The following is a 24,504-nucleotide window of genomic DNA, read 5'->3' on the forward strand; positions in this document are numbered from 1 at the left end:
CATAAAGTATTTTCTCACGTCGCCACTGGTCAGAACATAGTGTTTTCACAGTGGAGCCAATCTGCCAGAAACTAAAGAAGAAATGGCAAAGAACTCTTCTGCATCGTGAAAGAGCTCTCCAACCCCAGCGCCAACATCAACGACATCCCTCCATCCCAAGAACTCTGCGACACCCTGTCCACCTTTTTCTATCAGAAGATCGCCGACATCCACGACAGCCTCAACACCACGCCTCCGTCAGACCCCACCCCCGAAAACTCCACCTGCACCAACCCCTTGACCGCCTGGACCTACGTAGACGACACTGAAACACGCAAGATCATGAACCATCCACTCAGGATCCCCTTCAGACCCATGGCCCCACCACGTTTACAACAAAGCCGACTCTACCATCGCCCCCCAACTTCGAATGGTCATCAACTTATCCTTCGAAACCGCAACTTTCCCGGAAAGCTGGAAGCACGCCGAAATCCACGCCCTCCTTAAGAAGCCCAAGGCAGACCCCAACGACCTCAAAAACTTCCGACCGATCTCCCTGCTCCCCTTCCCGGCGAAGGTCACCGAGAAGATCGTCAACGCTCAGCTTACCCTCCACCTCGAGGACAACTCCATCCTGGACCCCTCCCAGTCCGGCTTCAGACGCAACCACAGCACCGAGACAGCACTCGTCGCCGCCACAGATGACATCAGACAGCAAATGGACAACGGCGAAACATCAGCCCTCATCCTCCTGGACCTATCCGCAGCCTTTGACACGGTCTGCCATCGCACCCTGTTAACACGCCTCCACGAAGCCGGAATACAGGAAAAAGCCCTCAACTGGATCTCCTCATTCCTCTCTGGCAGAACCCAGAGAGTCCGCCTCCTACCCTTCCGCTCCGAAGTCACCAACATCATCTGCGGCGTACCCCAAGGCTCCTCACTGAGCCCGGCGCTGTTCAACATCTACATGGCCCCCCTCGCACAACTGGCCCGTCAGCAATATTCTCTCTTATGCCGACGACACCCAGCTCATCCTCTCCCTCACCAAAGACCCACACACCGCCAAAGCCAACCTCCACGAGGGTATGAAGTCCATCGCCGAGTGGATGAGATACAGCCACCTGAAGTTGAACTCTGACAAGACGGAGGTCCTCATCCTCGGTCGCACCCCCTCTGCCTGGGACGACTCCTGGTGGTCCACCTTGCTGGGAGCCCCGCCAACGCCAGCCAACCACGCACACAACCTGGGTTTCGTCCTCTACTCCGCCCTCAGCACGTCCAAGCAGGTCAATGCAGTTTCCTCCTCCTGCAACAACACCCTCCGCATGCTCCGTAGAATCTACAGATGGATCCCGACGGAAACCAGAAGAACGGTGACCCAGGCCCTCGTCAGCAGCAGACTTGACTACGGCAACGCACTCTACACAGGCATCCCAGCAAAAGACATCCGACGCCTCCAACGCATCCAAAATGCCTCCGCCCGGCTGGTCCTCGACGTACCCCGCCGCTGCCACATCTCCCACCACCTGAGAGACCTCCACTGGCTCCCCGTGGACAAGAGGATCACCTTCAAGCTCCTCACCCACGCTCACAAGGCACTCCACAACGCCGGACCAGCCTACCTGAACAACAGAATCAACTTCTACGCTCCCACCCGCCAACTCCGCTCTGCCAACCACGCCCTCGCCATCGTTCCTCGCATCCAGCGCAAGACCTCTGGTGGCAGATCCTTCACCTACCTTGCCGCCAAGACCTGGAACACCCTCCCGACCTCCCTGCGACAGACCCAGGACCTTCTCACCTTCAGGAGACTTCTTAAGACCTGGCTCTTCGACCAGTAGCAGCACCTCCCATCCCCCCTTTCAGCGCCTTGAAACCCTAACGGGTATGTAGCGCGCTCTACAAATATTGTGATTGATTGATTGAATAAACATTAATTCCCAAATCTTTGATATAACTAGACAGTCTTTCATACGTCGATGATTGGCTCCTCTTCTCCCATTCCCATCACCAGTTTCGTTGAGTAACTTTTTAGTTGCAATCATAACTCCAGTCAGTGAAGCCATTGCCAAGTCCTGGGAACATTTGCTTCTCACGCACCAAAGATACATTTGTATCCGTAGTTAGTACACTACTATACAGTAGACAGTTCTCACAAGAAAGTTCAACCAGTTTAACATTGCAACATTACAAATTTGTTTGGTCAGCACTGTGTGAACAATGAATAAGTGTTAATTCTCTGCCTTTACAAAAAAACATTTACGAACATTTATTTATGCCATGAAGCTTAACATGAGGCCTTGTCAACTAGACCCATAATTTCATAATTACTCTATGCCTATTATATTTAAGCTAATACATTTTGTTAATACATTAGTATGATCCACAAATACATTTTATTCTACATTTGCATATTATTTAAACAATTAATGTAAATTCTTTATTAATATCGTACATGTAATGTTGGCCACTTATATGGGCACATTTTACCAGGCACTCGATTTCTCTATGTTAGCATAATTCATGTAAATTCTTAGCTACTACTCAATGCACATTTATTAGTAATGAATTCAGCTTTCACACTAGCATATGGCAAGAAAGAAGACAGGACAAAGAGAAAATAGGTGCCTCCCCTTCAGCTCCTTCCTCCAAACATCTGGAAACAAAATTGCACAAATATATACCACATTTGGCAAGAAATCTGATCACACCCATAAACCCCAAACATGAGCCTGTGAAAAATCAATTAATGCTGAGAATAATAACTTTACCCACAGGTGTTCACAAACTCCTAAAACAGCAACAGTGAGACTACCATAAAGCATTAACAGTATAGAATAATATCCATGGCTCACAGACTACCACAAACAGTAGTAGATCATGTAGAATAATATCAGCAAAGATATCTTTGAACTCCAAAAGGAGCCTGGCATCCCTAATACTTCCTGCAGAAGCGGTAGAAAAATTCATGAATCAACCATCACACAAACACACACAGACACTCATCAATTTGACGAAATAGCAGACAACCATGTGACCAGTAAGGAGTACAAAGAACAAGGGAGGACATGGCCCTCTGTCCTGGTGCAGCCTGAGCAATTGCCAGTGGCTGAGTTGAATTTGCAGATTCCTTCTATAAGTGTGTTGCTTGTTGTTGTGGATGTCTTAAGTGCAATGGTTGTGCCCATTTGGGTGCCCCTGGCTCACTTTGCTGAAGTTAAACCTTACTGAGTAAGACACCTTAGTAAAACAAAACTGGTCTAGGAATGCTTATTTTCCCTGCTATGTATGCATGGTAGTTTGGGCTGGACTGTTCCCACTGGAGCAGGACCAAGGCTGGTTGGCATAAGGCTGGTCACTGTCTGGGATGGCACAGTTGGCAAAAACAGAGGGATAGCAATGTGTCCCTGAGCAATCACCAGTGGCTGTGATTCTCTATATTATTGCCATAACTGCTGTTTGTTGCCTTAGACCATCAACACTTCTATCAGCTCCATGCAGGTTAGAGAACACAAGCAAGTAACTAACATCTGGCATGAAAAAGCCCCACCCGAACCTTAAGACTCCCGAGAAGAGCAACAGTAAGAAAGTAAAATATCAATTACAATTAACATCTGTGGCCAACAGCAGATACGTGCAGCAGGAAAACAGTAAAACAGGACCACCACATCACTTATTCTGGACAAAAGCCATTAGCAATGAATTAAGTATATCCCCAGGTCTCCACCTGTCAATACAGCACAAAAATGTCCTTTACCCATAAAATACATCAGACCCTTTTATTGCATGTTTATGGATTTTCTCTGGGACTAAGTCCCCATGTCCTCTGTCCCCCAGCATTCAACAAATAATGTGAAATAAATTGAAAAACAGGGGAGAAATAATTAGTGGTGTTCCATAAGCCACAATCAACCATAAACACATCAGATAGAACTCTTGTCCAAAAAAGTTTCGATTTGATATTCCTAAGTAGTTGAAAGAATAATGTGTGCAAAGGATGAGTGATGTATTCCTTCTGGTATCTTGCACTTCAGCTATAAAAAAAACAAAAACAATTTAGGGTAAAATCGACTTAGATCATTTTCATCATTTTTAAAGTGCAGCAAAACCAAAAAGAAAAGTAATGCCACCCAACACAACAAGCATACATTAGTTTTAAGGGATCCGGTGATTTTCTTACCCCATTAATTGAGATTAACATGGGACTTTGCTCACTGTAAAGAAAAACATTACACGGGACTACGTAGAAACACACAATCATAGAAAGTGAACTGCTTTGAGAAATGGATGGGTTCTCCAGATTTAGCAGTGCGTGAATTAAAAACGTCTACAGTCATGTAATCACTTTGGTGAAGATCTTTAGTGGGATTTCGTGACATGAAAATTGAGAGACTGCTGTTTCAATCATAATGTATAATTGTAATATTTTGGACTGAGTGTTGCCAGTTGCCAGCCACTGCCCATTTTCCTTGAATGCCAGTTGAGTTCGCTAATTGTAATTAATAAGCTTTCATAACATTTTACCGAGGTGAAGGCACTTAGAATATAAATCCAAATAATTTAAATGTCTACTAAAGCTAACGGTGCCACAACATCATTTTCTGTAAGCATGATCACTGAAAACTATTGGACATTTTTGGCAAAATCTTAATCCTAATTATGCAGTTGTAACAATTATGGTTGTGCTTACTTTTTTGCATCTGCAGGCACATCATTTTTGCACCAAGCAGTCACAATAAGTATGCTGGAGAGTCGTTCCCTGGGATCTACGACGCCATGTTTGATATTGAGAACAAAGCAGACCAGTCCAAAGCCTGGGAAGAAGTCAAGAGGCAGATTTCTGTTGCAGTGTTCACCGTGCAAGCTGCTGCAGAAACTCTGGAGGAAGTGGCGTAGGACTATGCAGTGTTAGATGCAACACAAACTACCCAATACTTGAGAATCCATTCAAACCACCAGGACCAAAAATTATGTGAAATCTTGTGACCGACAATTAAGTTTATTTTGGACAAACGCCTAAACTGGTTTTTAGGCACAAAATTATGAGAAAAAATATGAGACTATTTTCTTTCCTCTCTTGCTGCTTCTACAATTTTCTAAGGTGATTCTTTAGTAAGAAAATACAAAAACAATACAAAAATACAGATTAATTTATAGAAACCGATTCTGTTGACACGGCTGGGATACATAAGTAATGTATATTTAACATCTCTGTAAGCTGACATGTAATTCGTTTTCTGTTGTTTTTAAAGTTGACGGAATTTATCTGGTTTATGAAACAATTCATCAGTGTTGACCAAAGCGGCAATCTTTTTTTTTTTTTTTTTTTTTTTTTGCTGATTTATGACTTCTTTACCCGCTAGAGCCCTAGTAGACTCGGCTAAACCCTGGGAGGCGCACTTTGTATCTTTTTCTTGATCATGGAGTGATTGTAATATTATGTTAGTGTTTTGTGAAGTGTGGTTAAAAGCCTAATAATTGTTCATAGTTTATTATAGAGATTTTTTTCATCCAACACGTTTATAGAAGACATGACTTTCGGCTGCCCAGACTAGGGACCAGATTTATCATTATTTAACACAACGCAGCAAGACAACTTGCTGCATTGCGTCAAATGGAGAAGCAGCAATGCGCCATATCTATCAAGGTATGGTGCATTTGTGCTCACTCCCTGCCCTGGTATTCTGTGTTCAAGCATAGTTGCACCAGAAACAATCCTCAGGGGCTCTTTCGTCTTTCTAATTGTGCTGCAGAACACTTAGAAAAGAGGAAACAATGAGGAGAAATAAAGATATTTCTCCTCCTTGCTCCTCTGTTAGGTATGCAATATGTGGAATTTTAACGCATTCCCGGGTTTACCAGTCTTGGTAAACTGGGAATTTGCCAAACAAACATGAGTCGATGCGTTGTAACAAATACCCACCCATGTATCGCCTTGCTAGCGAATTACCAAGCCACCAGGGACCAGACAAGGTGGCCTTGCATGGCTTGGTACATAAGGATTGCTTTGCCTTTTCATCAACTTGCGTGACGCAAGGTCAAGGCAATCCTTTGATAAATCTGATTAAACCTTGATGTGTTCTTACTAGCGGTAGTGCTCAATTGGCTAACATCACAGAGAAAGATTGTTTTGCAAGAGAATTGCCTTCTCTTTTTTTATACACATTTTCTCCTCCTTTTAGCAGCCTTAGCAGAAGGGTTAACCTATTTGTTTTTTTTAAACTTTGAAAAGTGATAAAGCTTTCAAAAATGTTCGAAAAGTTAGATGGATGTGGTCTTCTAGATATGAGCGTAGTATTATATCTGTAATGTGCCATGCTCAATACTTAGACTATTTTTAAATAACATAGTAATAATAATAATTAGGAATTCAAAATCTAAACAGCAAAGCATGGCATAGGACAGCCCTTATAAAACTGGGCTCATATCTACAGCATTCGATTTATATAGTGTTATTTATTTTGTCTTCAATGAGCATATTAAACTTTGATTGTTATTTTGCTCAAGATGTGTAACTGATTACTTGGTGACATTAATAAAAATTGTTCTCAGCTATAAAACTTTCCATCCATGACCCAGTGTTGACTCACTAATTAAATTTCATGGACATTTCAAGACATTCAATATTTCCATTCTTCTTTCTTTAAGACTTAAGAGTGAAAAGCACAAATGAATTCATGGTATCACAATGTCCAGGCACTCTAAAGGTGGCAAGAAAGCATTCTTTGTAAGAGTTACTCATTAAGTCAGAGAATTAGGAACAAAGATCGAGCATTGAAGAACTTTTTAAAAGAGGCTATATGACATCAGACAATAACGGACAAATTATTAGGATACAGGTTGCAAAAAGTGATAGTAAATTGCAACATGACCAGTTTCTATTTTTGCAAACCAACCTAAGTATTAGTATGCCTGTCCACATAATAAGGAATGATAGGGGATCACAGAACACATTTCCTATTGAATATTATTTGGCTGGTTGTAATTTGTGAGCCCCAGCAATTGGCCACTATCACAAGTATGGGGCCTGAAAGAGACAGACAACCACTATCCCTGTGACTAGATTTTAAAATTGAAAAACATTTGGTTTTAAAATAGCCTGATTTCCATAAAGGAAGCAAGAGACATGGTTTGTTACACCAGACAACCTTGGGGTGGTCTTCCCCCAGCTTGTTGCCTGCCTCCCTTAATTTTTCTGGTCTCATGTTTGCTGATTTTAGTACTCTGCCCACTTTACCACAGCTAACCAGCACTAAGGTGCTTGTTCTCTCTCCCCTAAACATGGTAACATTGGTTTGTACCCAATTGGCATATTTAGTTTATCTATAAGTCCCTACTAAAGTGCACTACATGTGCCCAGAGCCTGTAAATTGAATACTACTAGTGGGTCTGCAGCACTGATTGTGCCACCCACATAAGTAGCCCCTTAACCATGTCTCAGGTGTGCCATTGGAAGGCCTGTGCGTGTAGTTTCACTGCCGCTTTGACTTGGCATTTAAAACTACTTGCCAAGCCTTAAGTTCCCCTTTTATTACAAATAGGTCACCCATATGGTACGCCCTAGGTAACCTATAGGGCAACATTCTAGGTAAGTAAAAGGCATGACATGTACTTATAAGTTGTACATGTCCTGATAGTAAAAAGCTCACAAGTCATTTCCACTACTGTGAAGCATGCTTCTCTGATAGGCCGGCATTGGAAATTCCCTTCTATACTTTTAATTGGTAATTTCCGATCTGAGAGGAGTAGCCTTGTCATGTTTGGTATGGTTGGAATGGTAGTGAAAAATCCTACTTACTAGTGAAGTTGGATTTTACATTACTATTTTAAAAATGCCACTTTTAGAAAGTAGGCATTTCTCTGCCCTTACTGTTCCCTGTGCCTTACAGCCTGCCTCCAATCCACATCTAGTCTGTGCTCTTTGACAGCTCCCCTTGTGCATTCCACCCAGACAGCCATAAACGTAGGGCACCCAGCTGCATCTGCATACTGATGAGTCTTCCTGGGCAGGAAGGGTGAAAGGGCTCTCATTTACACTTCAAAGGCTAACAGCTTGACCTCACACAAAGGACTGATCACCCCCCCACTGATCTCCTGGCAGACAGTTCTGGGTTGAAAGGGGAGCTTGTGCACTTCAAAAGCACTCTTTGCAGTTTCCTACGCTTCAAAGGCACATTTGGGTATATATTCTGGTATTGTGACAACACCAAATTATAACTTCTGAACCTACAACTGGACTCTGTGAGAGGGGCTGCCTTGCTGCCCAAAAGACCCATCTGGACTGCTTTGCTGGAAGGACTGCTCTCCTGCATGTTGTCCCGTTGCCTTATGGCCCCTGACTCTTCTTGAAGGACTCTATCTTCCCCAACAAGTGCCCTCCAAGAGCTGGACTGAGATTGTCTCTTGTTCTGAAGTCTCACGTCGATCAAAGACTTCACCACAGAGAGAAAATCCAGCATGTTGCAAAATCGACTCAAAGGCTGCAAAAATGGATGCAGCGCCTGCCTCGTGGCTGAAAGATCACTGCTTTGCCTACCGGAACACACAGCACCTCCTCCATCCTACCAGGGCATTTTGGATTTTCCATGATTTGTCCCTAGGTGTCAAAATACCCCCACATCGCAGTGAGGAACCAAGGCTGTGCTCCCAGGAATCAACGTATCACTTAGCCGTGTGGAAATAAATTATGCATTGCCTTTACCGCACCAGAAAAACTGACGCATTGCTTTATTTTCCAACTAGTCTCTTCATTTTTGACCCATCCCAGGTACTGTGTGTCTGATTCTTATGCCTTAAGACTCATTTGAGCCTTTAAAAAATGATATCCTGTCTTGTGCAAATTGGACTTTTGTTGTTTGGTCTTATTTTGGTCAGATATATATTTTCTGTTTTCCTACACTGGTGTGGAGTACTGTTTGTGGTGTTTCCACTGTTACTGTATTGGTTTTTGCACAAATACTTCACACATTGCCTCATAAGTTAATCCTTCCTGCTGTGTGCCAAGCTACCAGAGGGTGAGCATAAAATATTTCAAGTTGTGTTGGGACTTACCCTGAGTAGGATTGTGGTCCCTACTTGGACAGGATGCATACCTCCACCAACTAGAGAGCCAATTTCTAACACTGTTGCTTAAAAAAAATAAAGCTTTTCAATTTCAAAACACTTCATTGAGAGTTTGCAGTTATCCCTTGGAACACTGCCTACTACCCAGAATGTGTGACACTGATTGCCAAGGTGGAAGGGGCTCAAAGGAGATCCCTTCTTCTTTGCAAATCATTTATCACACCCAGCTTGGAAGTCAGTAATGTATTAATAGTTTGCAACCAGAATTACGCTCCCAAACTATCAATACTTATGAATCTGATTTAGAATTTGAAAGAAAAGAGCAAAATACCACTCCCCTTCCGAATCCAGATTTAGTAACGTTTTCTAAACCAATTTTGCAAAAAAGGTTTCCAAATAGAAAAGTGTGCCTAGTACATTAGAAAAAGCTTTTTAAAACTATTAGTAATCTGTCTCTCAGTTTACAAATTTTGACCCATTGGAATACATTTGTTACCTACTTTCATAACCATTTAATAACTGTTATTGAAACCTCTGCATTTATAGAGGAGGACAAGGAAAATACCATGATCAATTGTTTTAAAAGCTGACAAGATATCTTGTAGTACTAAAAATAGGTACTTCCTTTCTCAAAGAGATAAAGAGTACTATTATCTGTCTTGAGGGGCTAGTTTGTGACTATAATTGGTCAGGGAGCGGTTGCTTGGAGATGCAATTACTGAGTTGACTGCCTCCATATTTCTCAAGTATTTTAGCATGGAGTGGAATGCCAATGGTGGGTCTAAAATGCACATTTTCCTACTTCTTCCTTCTTTTAACTCGTATTGGTCTTCCCTGCCTTACTCTTCTGCAGATTGTGCTTGTTACCTTGATTACATCCTCCTTTTACCTTGTCACTGTGTGTTTTGCCAAATAATACTGAGTCTGTGTCTGGTAAAAGGAACAGTTTCTCCATGTGTCTGTTGTGTTTAATACGCCTTTCACCTGTGAGAGTCCTTACCAATTACAATACTCTTTATGCTAGCTTTTCCCTGAAGTATTCTTCTCCCATCCTCTTCCCAGATGCCCTCTACCTTAGAAACAGCCTCCAGTGACTTGCCCCCTCCTTATCCTCCGTTGACCAGCCCAGGGGATTATTTGGTCTCCCATCTAGCTCTGGGTGTTCTGGCATTTCTAGAAGTGCACTACACATGCACTTGTTTTCTTTCAACTCAATTCAAATATGGTTGGAGCCTCGGAAGATTGCTGTAAGTGGTGTGCTCGATTATTGGGTTGTTAGTTTGAGGCGGTGCCTTTAGGGCTACAGATATGGCAGGGTGATAGACTGGTAGAGACTAATATGCTTTATTTAGTGCCTAGGGGTTATTTGGGCAAAGAGATGTGAAGGAGAATGTATAGATTGTGGGGCAGTGGGTAGTTTCTAGAAAAGGAGACTGAGGTGAAATGTGGTAGGCATTCTCAGTTGCTGGGTAGATGTAAGTGATAAGGTGATATGTGGAGTATAAGAAGTCAAAGTGTGGAGAGCGGTGCAAACTAGGGGACATAGGGGACCTGGACTGTACATGTGGTGGCAATGTTGGGTGTTAAGTTGATATCTCAATGTGACTGAAAAGCTGTCAGTGAAGGGTCAGCAAAGAAGGTGCATTGGGACTTGTGATTTTCTAGTAGCATCTAAAAGACTGTTTTTGTTATCAGCTGATTCAGGATGCAGCCTCATTCTCTTCCTGCCTCCCTACATACTCTTTCCCTCCTCCCAGTGGAAACTATTGAGCACCTAATCTTAGGGAAGTTCTGCACTGACTGGTGTTTGTGTGTGTGGAGGATATAATCTAAAATATCAGTGTGGAAGTTTTCTCCTGGTTTCAAGGAGCAGGGTTAGTGGGTGTTTGAGCACCATGCCCTTAATAAAGGACCGCTCCCGTCCTCCTCTCTCTGCAAGTCTCATGGTGTATCTAGGCATCCTTGGTTACACTACCATTTACCTAGAATGTAGAAATCGAAAAGGGCTCCCTCCCTGACTGAAGATCACAGCGATCACAGAAGCCTCTTCTGAAAGACCAGACAGGAAGACTCCATCCATGCGGGTACTACCAATGCAACTTGGTGTTGCGGTTATCAGGGGCATGCTCGGATGTTTACTTCCTCTTTTATAGTAAGAATGTTATGTTCTGTGATTCCCCTTTCATTTTAGGATGACCTGAACAGCTCTCCTTAAAGGATGGTTTATGAACCTTACGCTGTTACAGCCTCCTATGTATGGTCTAGAAAGGACATTACATCAAATGAAATAGATAATTTTTTTTCCCATGCAGAACTTTGGGCAATAATCACTGGAAAAGAAACAATGTTGAGAAGGGTTAAGTATAAGGCTAGCTGCACCCACATCTTCAGAGACATGGAAACTTGCAGCCCTGAGAAGAAGAAACCTACACTGGACATGCTTCTTCCCCTGAAAGTTTTCATGCCCCACATAATCCTTGGACCACAGGCCAAAGCAGACTGAGCAGCAAGGGGAGAGATGCTTTTCGCTGCACTGAGCACTGGGAGCAATGCTACAGAGCCTCTACATGCCGTAATGCTAAAAACACACTGTCATCTCATAACCACACACCACTGCATTTAGTAAGTTCCTGGCACTGAAGTAACACCCATAAAAACGTAACGTTTTGCACAGGGCTACAGGTGGATGTGTGGGCATGTTAGACCTGATTTGCTTATACATTTTTATGATAGGGTAACACGTATAGGGTAAGTCATCTATTACTCTTGGAGGTCGACTTGGATCTTTTGACTCAGAAGTAGGAAATCATCCACTTAGACACTGTGAATCAATAAACATTAACTATAAAATCAAATAATCAATTGTAGCCATTCATTTAAACACATCATGACCTATGTGGCCATGAATCACCACACCAGTTTTGTAAGGTTTAAACATTTATTGCCCTTTAGATTAACAATGTTAAGATCAAGTAAATCATGCACAAGACCAAATGAAAGAAATACAGAAAATTCACAGCCTGTCCACAACACCTGAAGAATCTCAGTCTAATTAGAACATTCGAACGTTGGCAGCTCAATTGAAAAAAATGGAGTGCTGCAGGCTTTTACTGGCCGGTAAAAGCCCGCAGCGCCAACATTCCAATGTTCGCTTTGTTCACAGCAGCAGCTGTGAACAAAGCCTCACGATGCCCGAGGGGATTTTAATCCCCTCGGGCTCCGTGAGCAATTTGTTTTATTTAATAGAACATTCTGTCCTGAGGGGCAGAATGTTCTAATAGCCTTAGAACCCGCCGTAGCGGGCTCTACCGGCTATTAAAGGCCCTTTCCCTTGTTAAATGCCCGAGCCGAACGGGCCTTTAATAGCCGGTAGAGCCCGCTACGGCGGGTTCTAAGGCTATATTAAGACTTAACATTAGACATTCCAAATGAAAAGTGCAGAGTAACAACAGAATCAAGCAAAATAGAGAAACAGCATACATTTAGTGTGTGCCGTTGAAACAAACTTCATCAATTTATAAACAGTCTATTTTAGACATTGTCAGACATCCCTAACTAGCACTCTAATTAGAAAGCACTTGTGGACTTCATGCAAAAAATAAAATAAGACAAAAAATAATTTGGAAAACCTGTATCTATGGCGCTTACCAAAATGAGCAATTGGACTTTCTAAAGAGAAAACCTGCAAAAGAAAACAAAAATGCACATTTGTTGTACATCTCCTAAATGGATCAGCAACTGGCAGAAACTTCCTCAGCAGAGCTCAGGAGCATCAGGCCTTCAGGAAACAGCATCAGGACATGAAGGGAAACAATTCAGCATGTTGGGCCTAATATAACTGAACTGTTAACATCATAGGAAAAGAGCTATGCAGCATCATCTGACCAGAACTCAGAAAATGAAGACCAGAACTGAACCTAAATGGAATCTGACTTACAACACCTAAAACATTGCTACATTAAAGTCCCAAAAGTTAGTAAGATTCTATTGGACATGACTATGGGGTGCTTTCAATTTGCAACCAATGAACAATTTCTGTGCATTAAATGTATCTCTTCACGTTTTCTGCAGCAAGGATTGGATTAATGCTGTCACTCCTCTCTCCTCTCCGGACACCAGCTTTCGTACAAAAAAACCATAAAATGTGCTTCCTGCCAAAAATGAAACTGGAGCAGGAATAAATTGTTACATGAAAAAGACGACCTTGAACACTGAGACCTATTGTTTAGTTTCTATATTATTATCTCATCTGAGGAAATACAACTGTAATAAGCAAAGAACATAACTTTTCCACAGTGTGCAAGTCACACAGGATGCTTGAAAAACATTATTTTTGCAAAGTTAACATTCTTTTAAAACACTGGAAAATTTGCTAATACATGAGGCCTTTAAACTAGCGCTAAGCATGAAGAATAAAACATTTCATTTAAATCTAAACCATTAACCTTTAGTACATCATAAATACTCATTGTGTTAGTATATTTAAACATGATTAAAACAAAATATATTTTCATTAGTCATTATTTAATTTCATGCCAAACTACATTGTGGCTGATACCATAGATAGTAAGCATATTTGGCTCTTTCAAATCTTTTAGGTCAGAATTTAGGTCTGTCAAATTCTTAATGACCTTTCTAATTCCTTTACTGTTATCAGGAATAAATGTGCAGCAATGTTTTGATTTAAGGATCCAACACTGCAAAAAGGATGAGTAACGCAAGACAGTTCTGAAGAACCACCCAACGTACAGCAGCAATTTCAGTATTCATCAATATGATTGCTCAATGAAAATGTCTGATTATTCAAAAATGGTTTTGTGTAATCAGGCATTCCCAGCGCTGGTGCTCTGCACAGACTCTCTCTCTCAAATCAGTAAAAGCTTTCATACAAGCTTCATCAAATAGAACAGGGTCCGCAATATCTTTGTGGTTCAATCTCTGTAATGGCTTGGAAATAACAGAAACATTGGGAACAATTGGCAACAGTAACTCACCATTCCCAAAAAACATCCTGACATCTCTTTGAGTAACAGGAGGATTCATTTGCAAAATAGCTGTAGCACATTCTCTGGACGCCTTTCTCTATCTGATGTCCCAAGTAGTTCACTTCTGTTTGCATTTAATCTGCACAAGTGCTGCAATTTCCCTGGGGACACTTTGTCTATTTCCACTCAAATGATTCAATAAGGCAATAGTATCCTGTCTGCATGCTTCCTGGGTCTTTGAAGCAACCAATAAGTCATCAATGTACTGAATCAGTGTTGATTGGAAAGGCATTTCCAATAATTCCAAATTCTTATTCAACACTTGATTAAATATGGACAGAGATTCTGAAAAGTCTTGTGGGATCCTACACCAGCAATACACGATTGCAGAATTTAAAACAGAGAAGAAACTGGCTATCCTCATGTAGAGGCACTGAGAAAAATGCTCATGACAAGTCCACTATTGTGAAACATTCTGGGTCACATGGAATTTGGAATAGAATCACTGCTGGATTAGGTACCACTGGACAACATTTGACCACAATATAATACATTTTTCTCAAATCCTGAACAATGCACAATTTGCCACTTGGTTTTCGCAAACCCATAATAGTTGATTTACATGGGCTGCTCAGCATTTCTTTCAACACTCCCTCCTTAACAAAATCTGCAATTACAGGAATAACTCCTTCAATTACATCTGGTGCCATATGATATTGGGGAGTTTTCAGAAAAACTGCATTTGGTTTCATTGTGATTTTAACTGGTTCAACTCCTTTGATTAGACTGCAGTCTTTCTTACAAAGATTCCAAACTTTGGAAATAACTGTATCTCATAAGTTAATTGGCACGTCCAATACAGTAAATGCAGGATAATGAGTAATCAATGGAAACTCTTCATTAATCAAATTACAATTTCCAGTTGGTAAACAGGATTCTTCATCATCACTATTTGTTTGGATGGCAATTACATCATTGGTGCAAGTAATCAAATATCTTGTTTTGCACAACAAATCTTTTCCCAAAAGACTAACTGGACTTGAGTCACAGACCACAAATTTGTGCATGCCTTCAAAATTACCTATTTTAACAGGAACCAGTTCAGTAATTGGATTTGTTAGGTGCTGATGTGCTACTCCTACAACCTGTACTGTTTTCCAAGAAAGTGGCACATTAGGGACTTCTGCAGTTCTGACAGTAGAGTATGCAGCTCCTGTGTCAACCAGGAAAGAAACATCATGACCCATTACTGTTCCATTAACATAAGGACCACTCTGATCCACTTGTAACAAAGCTGTTAGCTCACATTCTTCTTAATCTTAACTTTCCCTAACAATTTCATCACTCTATTTATCCTCATTGTGTGAAGGGAGCTGTGAAATACATGATTGACTACTTTGACTTAACGTTTGACCCATGTTCTGCTGAGGAACTACTATCTGCTGCTGTGCCATTGGAGCTTGCAATATTTGCATTTGCTGCTGTGGCATCATTTGCATCTGCGGTTTCATTTGCCTTTGCTGTGGTACCTGAAAACGTGGCACCTGCATTTGCTGTTTGGGAGTTAGCATTTGCTGAGGAATCGGCATCTGATTATTCACGTTCTGGACTTTTAAATTAGGATTCTGAATTCTCGGTCCTCTCAAATTTGGAAACTGATTTTGTTCATTCATCTGCACAACTCCTTCCTGTACCACCATTGAACACTCCTGTTTACAATGACCTCAACCACCGCAAGCATGACAAGGTAACATAATCTTTATTGTCTGCATATCACCTGAATTAACATTAGTATTTAGATCAACACCTACATGATTTCCACTTCCTTTTCCAAAACCACCACAACTTCTGCCTCTTGTCATTCCCTGACTGTGAAGCATCTGCATATTTTCCTGTTGTTGTGGAATTACCTTCATCCCTGAATATGCTGCTCCAATCTGCATCACCTTTGCCTTGTCTTTCAATCTTTCCTGCTTCATTTCAATCTTGTCACTGCAGTATTTAGCAAACTATAATTGTTCATCAAATGGTTTTGCTGGCCAGCAAATCAAATCAAGGTCTCATCCCTTCAACAAATCTGACCGCATCATGTTTTTAGACTCAATTGTTTCTGTACCACTGTAATGTTTGAATGCCTGTAACAACCTTTCATAATATGCATGTATTTACTCTTTTGCTTCCTGAGCTGTCCTATCAATCCTCTGCCAATCAATATTCATAGGATAAATTCTAGTTTTCAGAAATTCAATCACCTTGTAATAGCTTTTCATTACTTCAGGAGATGGTGCACCTGTAACTGGATCTCAGGGGTCCTCTTTTCAGCCAATCAACACTTCTTTTGCATTCGATCCATAAATCAGCTGGGACCACTATTTCTAACAGAGTATTTAAATCCTCCCACAGTCCTTTTGCGAGTTTCACAAACCTATCTGTTTGCTTGTACCATTCCATTGGTTCCCTCTCAATCTCGGGTAATCATTTGTGAATGATAAAATATCACTCCTGCTCCAAAGGGCATGAACATAATTCCCTGCAGGAATTTCTCTCATTGATAATATTGTTACTGGACTATCAGTCTGCTGTGTATCAGTAGAATTCAAATTTGCAGACTGTCTTTGCTTCTGATCTCTCTTCTTTACCCATCTGTCTTTTCATTTTTCTAATGCTCCCCATGTTTGAATACTTTGGATTAATTCTCCGAAGTGAATTTTCTCAATATCTTTTTATTTTTATTTTTTTAAATAACCAGATGTATTTTATTTAAGCATGAGAACAGAAAGGAAAAGGAAAACAAAGACATGACAGTGAGTACATGATAGCACCATTTAATGAGGCAGAGCAATACCTTCCCATGAATGACAAGCCTCCCCTTCTCCCCACACAAAACATAATAACACAGTTCAAACAGGCAGCCCCTGGTGTGCCCTCCATTTCCGCCAGATTTCTTCATAGTTTTGGGGACAGTCCTACACCTTGTAGATTGGCTTTTCTAGTTGAGAGTACCAGTCCACTCCGGTTTGCCACTTCGAAATTGACGGCACCACCAGGCTTCTCCAGAGCTGTGCAATGTCTCTCTTGGCCACCAAACAGGTGACCCCTATGAATATTCGGTCAGCTCTCAGTCCCCCCAGCTCCTCCAAAAGGCCCAACACCGCCACACTCACATTCAATCCAATGGGACACCCAAGGACCTGCGAGATCTCCTGCTGCGCCAACACCCAGAATAGACGCATCTCTGGACACTCCCATGCTACGTGCAACAGGTGCGCCCCGAGTTGACCACATCTCATGCAGCTAGGGGAGGTTGCTGGGCATGTGTGTCAAAGTCGCCGCGGGGGCATGAATGTCATATGAAAGTCATTTATCTGGACCATTATTAACCTGGCAGAAATGGCCAGTTCCCTAGGTGCTAGGTAGGCGTCTCTCTAATCATCCTCATCTAGCTCTCCCACCCAGGCCGCTGATCTGTCCCGCAGCCTGGTGAAGCCATCCAGTGCGTTAGTAAGCAAGGATCTGTAAATCTGGGTAATGGCACACTTCCCCAAGTGCCCCAGTAACGGTTTTGCCTCGAGCAAGCTGTAATCAGTGAAAGAGAAATTGGATGACAAGTGGGCCCACAGGGCATGGCACATCTGAAGGAAGTGGAAAAAAACTGGGAGTTGGATAGGCTATATTGCTCCCTCAGTTGCTGAAAGGACATCAGAGTATCACCAGTGCAAACATCACCCAGGTAGGTAATTCCAATGGCGTCCCATTGCCTAGAGCCTTCCAATCGGGACACCTGCTGCAACCACGTTCCATGCCACAGGGGTGTCAGCTTGGTGAGGCATCTGGGGGACTGGACCACCATACAACAATCCCAGCAGCCCCTCGAATCCAAGATGACCGAGCTCCAACGGTAGGCCAGGTCATCCCTTCCCCCTGCAAACCACTCGTTGACCGGAACCAACTGGGCTGCCAAGTATTAGACATAGAGGTCCGGCACTCCCAATCCACCCTCAAATGGAGATTTCCCATATAAAGGAGGTGAGCTTGGAGGTGAGGGAACGGAACCAGGCATGAGGCACCAAGTAGGGGAAGTTTGTCAAGACATACAAATAGCGGGGGAGGCAGATCATTTTGAAAAGGGCATTGCGACCCAAGGGGTTCGGGGCAAATGACTCTATCTGGTCAAGTCTCCCCACAGAATGCATGATAGGGGCTGGAAGTTCAATTGCCATGACAAATACTGGAGCGGGGAGAGATGAACGCCCAAGTATTTTAAGGCGTTTATTTACTGAGATGTATGGGCACCAGTCCTCCCCCCCGCAGTGCCCTGCACCTCCACCAACAGTGACTTCCTGGGGTTTAAGCGTAGCCCTGAGGCCTCACCATAAAGCTTCAGGAGCTCAAGGCAATGATGTCCCAAGCTCTGGGGCCGCCCCAAGGAACACCAGGACATCGCCCACATATAAGAACACCCTGTCTTCATGGCTAGTCCCCCACCTCCAACCGTCGATCAGCGGGTCACCACAGATGAGGCAGGCCAGCTGTTAGACGGCTAGGGCAAACAGTAAGGGGGAGAGGGGGCATCCCTGACGTGTCCCTGTCTGATCGGAAAGGGATCTGATAGAATACCGTTAACCCGCACCTGTGCCGAAGGGCTGTTGTACAAACAATGGACCATGCTCCTGAATTTTGGTCTGAAGTCCATTCACACCAGGACCTCCTCCAGGAAGTTCCAAGCCAGGGTGTTGAAAGCCTTGCGAAAGTCCACTAGGAGGAGCGCCAACCCACCCTCCCCCCCAGCCAATCCACATGCGCAAGTGCCACCTGGACACGCCAGAGACAGTGACGCATGCTTCTGCCTAGAATGAAGCCGCACTGATCGGGATGCGCCAGATAAGGCATTGTGCGTACGAGCCGGGCCAACAGAACCTTCACGAATATCTTAATGTTTGAATTGATTAGTGAGATGGGCCGGTAGGATGAGCATTGGTCCTGGGGCAGGTCTTCTTTAGGTATGGCCACGATCGTGGCAGAATCACGACCGGGGGCGAAGGAGCAGCAGCAAAGCGCCTCGTCATAGGCGTTGACCAGGGGGGATACCAGGTGCGATAGATAGGTCCAATTCTGCCACCAAGGACAACGGAAGAAAGGGCAGTGGAATGACTCCCAGAATGGGGTTTTCTTGTTCTGCCACGGGTTGAGGGACTCGGATGTAGAAGTCCTCGTAATAGGAGGCAAAAGTGCGTGCAGTTGCCAGCAGGTATTCTTGTGCAGCTCCTGTCTGATCTCTGATGAAGGACACCACCCGGGCTGAGAAATCGCGGGTCGCCAACCATTACAGCAGTTTTCTGGTCTTATCACCAAGCTCATATAATCTGTGGGTTGAGACCTGCCAATATTGTCAAGCCTCCGCAAGGAACACCTGCTGGAACACCGCATGACAACGCTTCAACTGTCTCCTCGACTCCTCCTCTTCGGGCTGTCGGGTGCGACTCTCCAAATCCACCATTTTAACTTCCAGTTTGGTTATCCGCTGAGCTTCCCACCACTTGACATTCCGCTTAATGATGCCTCTGAAGGAGGGTTTGCTAGCCGCCCAGAGAGTCCCCGCCAAGGCCACTGAGTCCTGATTCTCTCTAAAGTAGTGTGCTAATTTTTGGCCGAGAAATTCGACGCAAGCAGGGTCTTTCAAATACCATGTAATGAAGTTCCACATGGGTCGCACATTCTGCGCAAGGGCACCCCAACTCAATAGGACTGGCGTGTGGTCAGAGATACTGCGGGCCAGGATCTGCACTGAGGTCAAGGCTAGGAGATCTACCGCCGGGAGCCATATTAAATCTATCCACACTTCTGCGTTGTAAGCTGCAGACCAATGGGTGAACGTTGCCATCTGCGGGTGCCGAGCCCGCCATGCGTTGCACAGGCCCATGGAGCCCTCCCAATTCAAGAGGCATATAGAGAGTCTGTGCAACGCCCCATACGTAGAACAGTGGAGGTGTCTTGGATCAAATGCAGGACCGCGTTCAAGTTTCGGTGTAGACCTTATCCACCAGCAAGGGCAATGAACTATGGAGCATGAGGGCCACTCCCCTGGAGCCCCTGGAGAAACTAGAGTGATACACCCAGTCATATCCAAAGCGACCAAGAAACAAACCTTGGGTTCACACTTAGTGGGTCTCTTGCAAGAGAACAACACCCTGGCGATATCTCCTAATGTAACGTAGAACCGTGGATCTCTTGATGCGGTTTAACAGACCATTTACGTTCCAGGAGAGAATCATAGACCTATTGCAGGTGGGGGGAATGACACTAAACTCAACTCTGGTCCCTCGCCGGGGCCGAGCTGCAGAGCACAAGGGCTACTGTGGATGACCTTGGGCAATGGATCTGTATGCATGTTACTCACTGTGTATAGGTCTAACCTGGGAGAAACAAAGTTAGCACAGAGAAAACAACACTATACAACTCCCCTCAATCCCCCCCAACAGGCTCCCATACTTCTACCCCTGAAGCATCTGTCACCCCTACCCAACACTTTTGCAGCCCAGCAAAGTAAAACAGAGAAATTTTGGGGGTCCTCAAGATTTAGCAGTGCCATGATCACAGATGTGCAACTGACCGTCACTATGAAGACAAAGTAAGACAATTCCAGTCTCTCAGGCTACTGCCTGCCCCTGGCCCAGTATCCAGCCGCTGCTAGGTGTTCTGAGCTGAGCCCCAGACTCTGGGCCTCTTCCCCCTGAGCTCTGATCAATCCAAGTGAGTCGGCATGTCCTATGCCGATGCAAACAGGGCAGGGGTGGCCAGCAGGGCAGCATCCAACACCATATCCCCCTGCAACTCGGGCACAGACGAGGCCTTGGGGCATCTCCTCTGCTCCCCCGCCAACACTCGCGACCTCAAGGAGCAGGAGCGCTTCCTCTGTATGATGGCCGGGAGAGAGGCTCCACCCAGGGTTTCAGTTCCTTCCCCTGCTCCCCCTCCCGCACCAGGACATGTCTTTCTGCAGCTTACTCCCAGGCCTGCTCTGTGGAATTAAAGAAAAACATGTTCGGTTGGAAGATTACTTTTAGGCGAGCGGGAAAGAGTAGCTTGTAGCGCAGGTTCAGGGCCTGTAGTTTCTGATTGACAGCTTTGAAGGACCTGCGCTTTTGCTGCTCTGCCGTGGAGTAGTCAGGAAAAACCAAGATTTTGGAGTTCTGATACCGGAAGTCTGTTTGACTCCTGGCTTCGCACAGAGTTGCATCTCGGTCTCTAAAGTTCAGGATCCTGTGGATTTTCAGTCGGGCGGCACGCCTACCGGCGGACTCGGCACCAGTGAGCAGTGCGCCTGTTCTTTTATGAAGGTGGAGGACAATTTCTCTGCAGGCATCCAGGTGCGAAACCAGCCCTCAAGCACAGCAGCTAGATCTGGAATGTCCAAGGCCTCCGGCAAGCCCACCAGCCACAGGTTGTTGCACCTAGCATGGTCCTCAGCATCCTCTGCGTGCTCGTGCAGTTCCGTCATTGAGGAGGTGGGTTTCGAAACCTGGCACTTGAGGATGGCCACCTCATCCTCTGTTGTGGAAATGCGCTTCTCTGCCTCAGAGACTCTCCCTGTAACCCCCTGCAGGTCTTGCTGGATCAGTGAAAGGTCAATATGGAGTTCGTAGACAGCTTCCGGCTAGTCCTGAATTGCTTAAAGGATGGTGCCAAAGTCCAGCTGCGGTGCCGCAGGCCCCGGGGAGGGACTGTCCACTTCGCTCGCGGTGTCTGATGCAGGAGTGCAGACTGCATTGATCCATCGTAGTCTGGCCTATGCCAGCCCATGGCTTTGCCGACCAGCCCCAAGCGGCCAAAGGTATAGAAGACAGCAGACCCAGCGGTGGCCCTCACCTGCCTGCTTTACAAGGCCTCAGCCCAGCCCCACCCCACAGACTGCTGTCAATCAACCACTCCGCTACAGCCTGGGCGAGTCTGTGCTGCCCTGTCACAGTCACTCGGTGGAAAGGGCCCGTAGGCCACAAACCGGCGGGGGGAAGGAAAGCAGGGCCACTCCTCAAGCACGACCAGTGTCCGGAGTCTCCCCCCGCCACCACCAGTCAATCTCAGAGCCTCTTACCACTACCAATGCCGCCATTTAGGCCTGACTGTTCCACATCCAAGTATCACGGTTTTGGGCGGGTCTGATCAGGACTCTGGTTGGGACACCCCTTGAGGTCACCAAATATCCTAAAGAGGTAGAGTACTGGGGCAGAAGAGCAGCTAAAGGCATACACGGAAAAGACAGCTATGGACAGGCACAGGAAACAGGAAAGTAAAAGCAGTGCAACTCGTGTGTGAACAAACAGGAAACGGATTACTAATGGACAAACACGCTAGGGCGCAGAACCTCCCACAGTGACAGGGAATGTCAATGCCTCTGTGCAGTTTGCTCTTACAGATAGTCACCCTGCCAGTCCCATAGAAAGGAGGCAGCAGAAATGATTCTGTCTCTGGACCCTAGAGCACAAACAAGGATAGTACTTACATACACAAGACAAGCTCTTGTGGGTCCAGCTGGAAACACAGTGGCGATTCCTGGAAAAACAGCAATAGCACACTGTCACTGTTAGGCACGAAAGACAACATATAACACTAGACAAGGATGGGGGCTGGAATTGCCTCCTGGAAACCAGGAGCCAACCCCAGTACAAAGGAGGACACTTATACACTGGTGAAGACTGATAGAACACTAACCAGACACAAATACCAAGAGGAAACAGAAACAGAAGTGACAAACTAAGAGACAGATGCAGGAACTGGGAACAGGCTCATGCTGAAGCAAAGGCAGGACTAGGACTGGAAAACAGGGCGCAAACGTCTGGCTGGAACAAACCGAGATAGGACTGGGAAACAGGGAGCAGGCTCTGGCTAGAACAGGCAAGGACAGGGCTGGAATAGAGGGAGTAAGATTAAGCAGTAAACAGGGCTGGGAAACAGAGAGCAGGATCAGGCTGAAACAAGGCAGGAGCAGGACAGAGAAACAGGGAGCAGGCTTTGGAAAAAACAAACCGGTACAATGCTAAGAGGTAGGGAGCAGACTGGAACAATCAGGAGCAGGGCAGAGAAACACGAAACAGGTTCAAACTGGAACAGAACAGGAACAAGACTGGAACTCCATCAGATAAAGGGTCTGTAACACAAAGGAATCGAACTCCAATGCACGACGGGGATCTTGAGGAAATGGCTGCTTATAAGCAGTTCAAAACTGGGCTGCACAGGAGAGGTCTCAGGTGTGTGTAACTTCAGACACTTGCAAGTCCTGGAGCAGAGCATCCGGTGAAAAGGAGCAGCTGGACTTCTCCCACAGAAAACAATGGGAAACAAAATCCAGGCTTTCCTGACTACCATGCTGTGCATTATGGGATTTGTAGTCCCAGGAAGCAAATGTAGTACCACACAAGTATACCATGGCGAAAAAAGAAACAAACAGGAGTCAGCAAGGGACTCAAGATAAGTGTTCAAGGTGATTCCCAGGCTACCGAGAGTCCCCTTACAGCGCCCCCTAGAAATGGGACGACAGAGTCGTAACAGTATACCCCCTCCCACCAGTCTGCTCAAGAAGAGAAGGCAATCCTTTGGCTGAAAAAAGTTGAAGATGAAAAGCCACAGCAAGAAATTCCAACACCAACCTTGGTTGATAAGGTTACAATCCTGCCACAGATGAATCATCCAATGAGCAAAGCATGTATTAATACCCATATGAGCTCCGATGTCCTTCCTCTTTATTGTTCGATTGATATGGGAGGAGTGCATGTAGTTGGTTTCTGGTGAAGTGGATTCAGGAGCAAGGAGATCTGGAATGGCATTATGGGCGGTATTCTTTATGACATTAGTTTCCTGTTCAATACTTTCTTCTTTGGAGGAGATAATTGGCGTATTAGTAACTGTCAGGTTTGTAACACCTTCCGACAAGCAGGATATGTCTGTTTCTGCAGCAGTATTTGCATTGGTTGTGGTCTGATGCTTGCAAAGCATAGAGGCTTGGGAGACATGGGTAACTGGTGTTCTCAAGATAAACATGAAAAAGTCAGAAATTTATTTATTTTGGATGGATTTGGAGTATCACATTCAGGATCAACAAGAGTTTTTAAGTCTTTAGAAACTGGATTAACATCTGAAAATGTAGAAGTTCCACAAGCTAATTCTTTAGAGTGATATTCAGACAAGACTGAGATGTCTTCATTGCAACTGCTCTGTGGTGTATTCGTGGTATCAGAAATGGTTTCTTTGCAAAGCGTTTCTACTACAGGTAGTTGATCTTCAACTCTGTTACCACTGAAAGGTTGTTCTTTAGAAAGAAATAGAACTGGAGTCTCTTCAGAAATCGCCTTTACATTGTTATCTACATTTTCGGCTCTAGCCTTTGAATTGATGATGGTTTCTTGCAATAAAACACTAAGGACAGTACTTATCATCAGATCTTCGAATACAAAATTCAAGTTCATGTCTTTAATTTTAG

General features: G+C 44.4%; 1 protein-coding gene across 1 annotated transcript in view; it reads left to right on the top strand.

Annotated features, from left to right (window-relative positions):
• The window catches only part of LOC138249851 (N-acetylated-alpha-linked acidic dipeptidase 2-like), a 700,770-nt gene extending 694,169 nt beyond the window's left edge, over window positions 1–6,601 (top strand). The window contains exon 20 of the mRNA XM_069204013.1: window positions 4,689–6,601. Coding sequence (XP_069060114.1) covers window positions 4,689–4,878 — 190 coding nt within the window. The 3' untranslated portion in view covers window positions 4,879–6,601. The remainder of the gene's footprint in view (window positions 1–4,688) is intronic.
• Window positions 6,602–24,504: the final 17,903 nt, after the last annotated feature.

The sequence above is a fragment of the Pleurodeles waltl genome, chromosome 8 (genome assembly GCF_031143425.1).
Source record: "Pleurodeles waltl isolate 20211129_DDA chromosome 8, aPleWal1.hap1.20221129, whole genome shotgun sequence".
Taxonomy (NCBI): Eukaryota; Metazoa; Chordata; class Amphibia; order Caudata; family Salamandridae; genus Pleurodeles; species Pleurodeles waltl.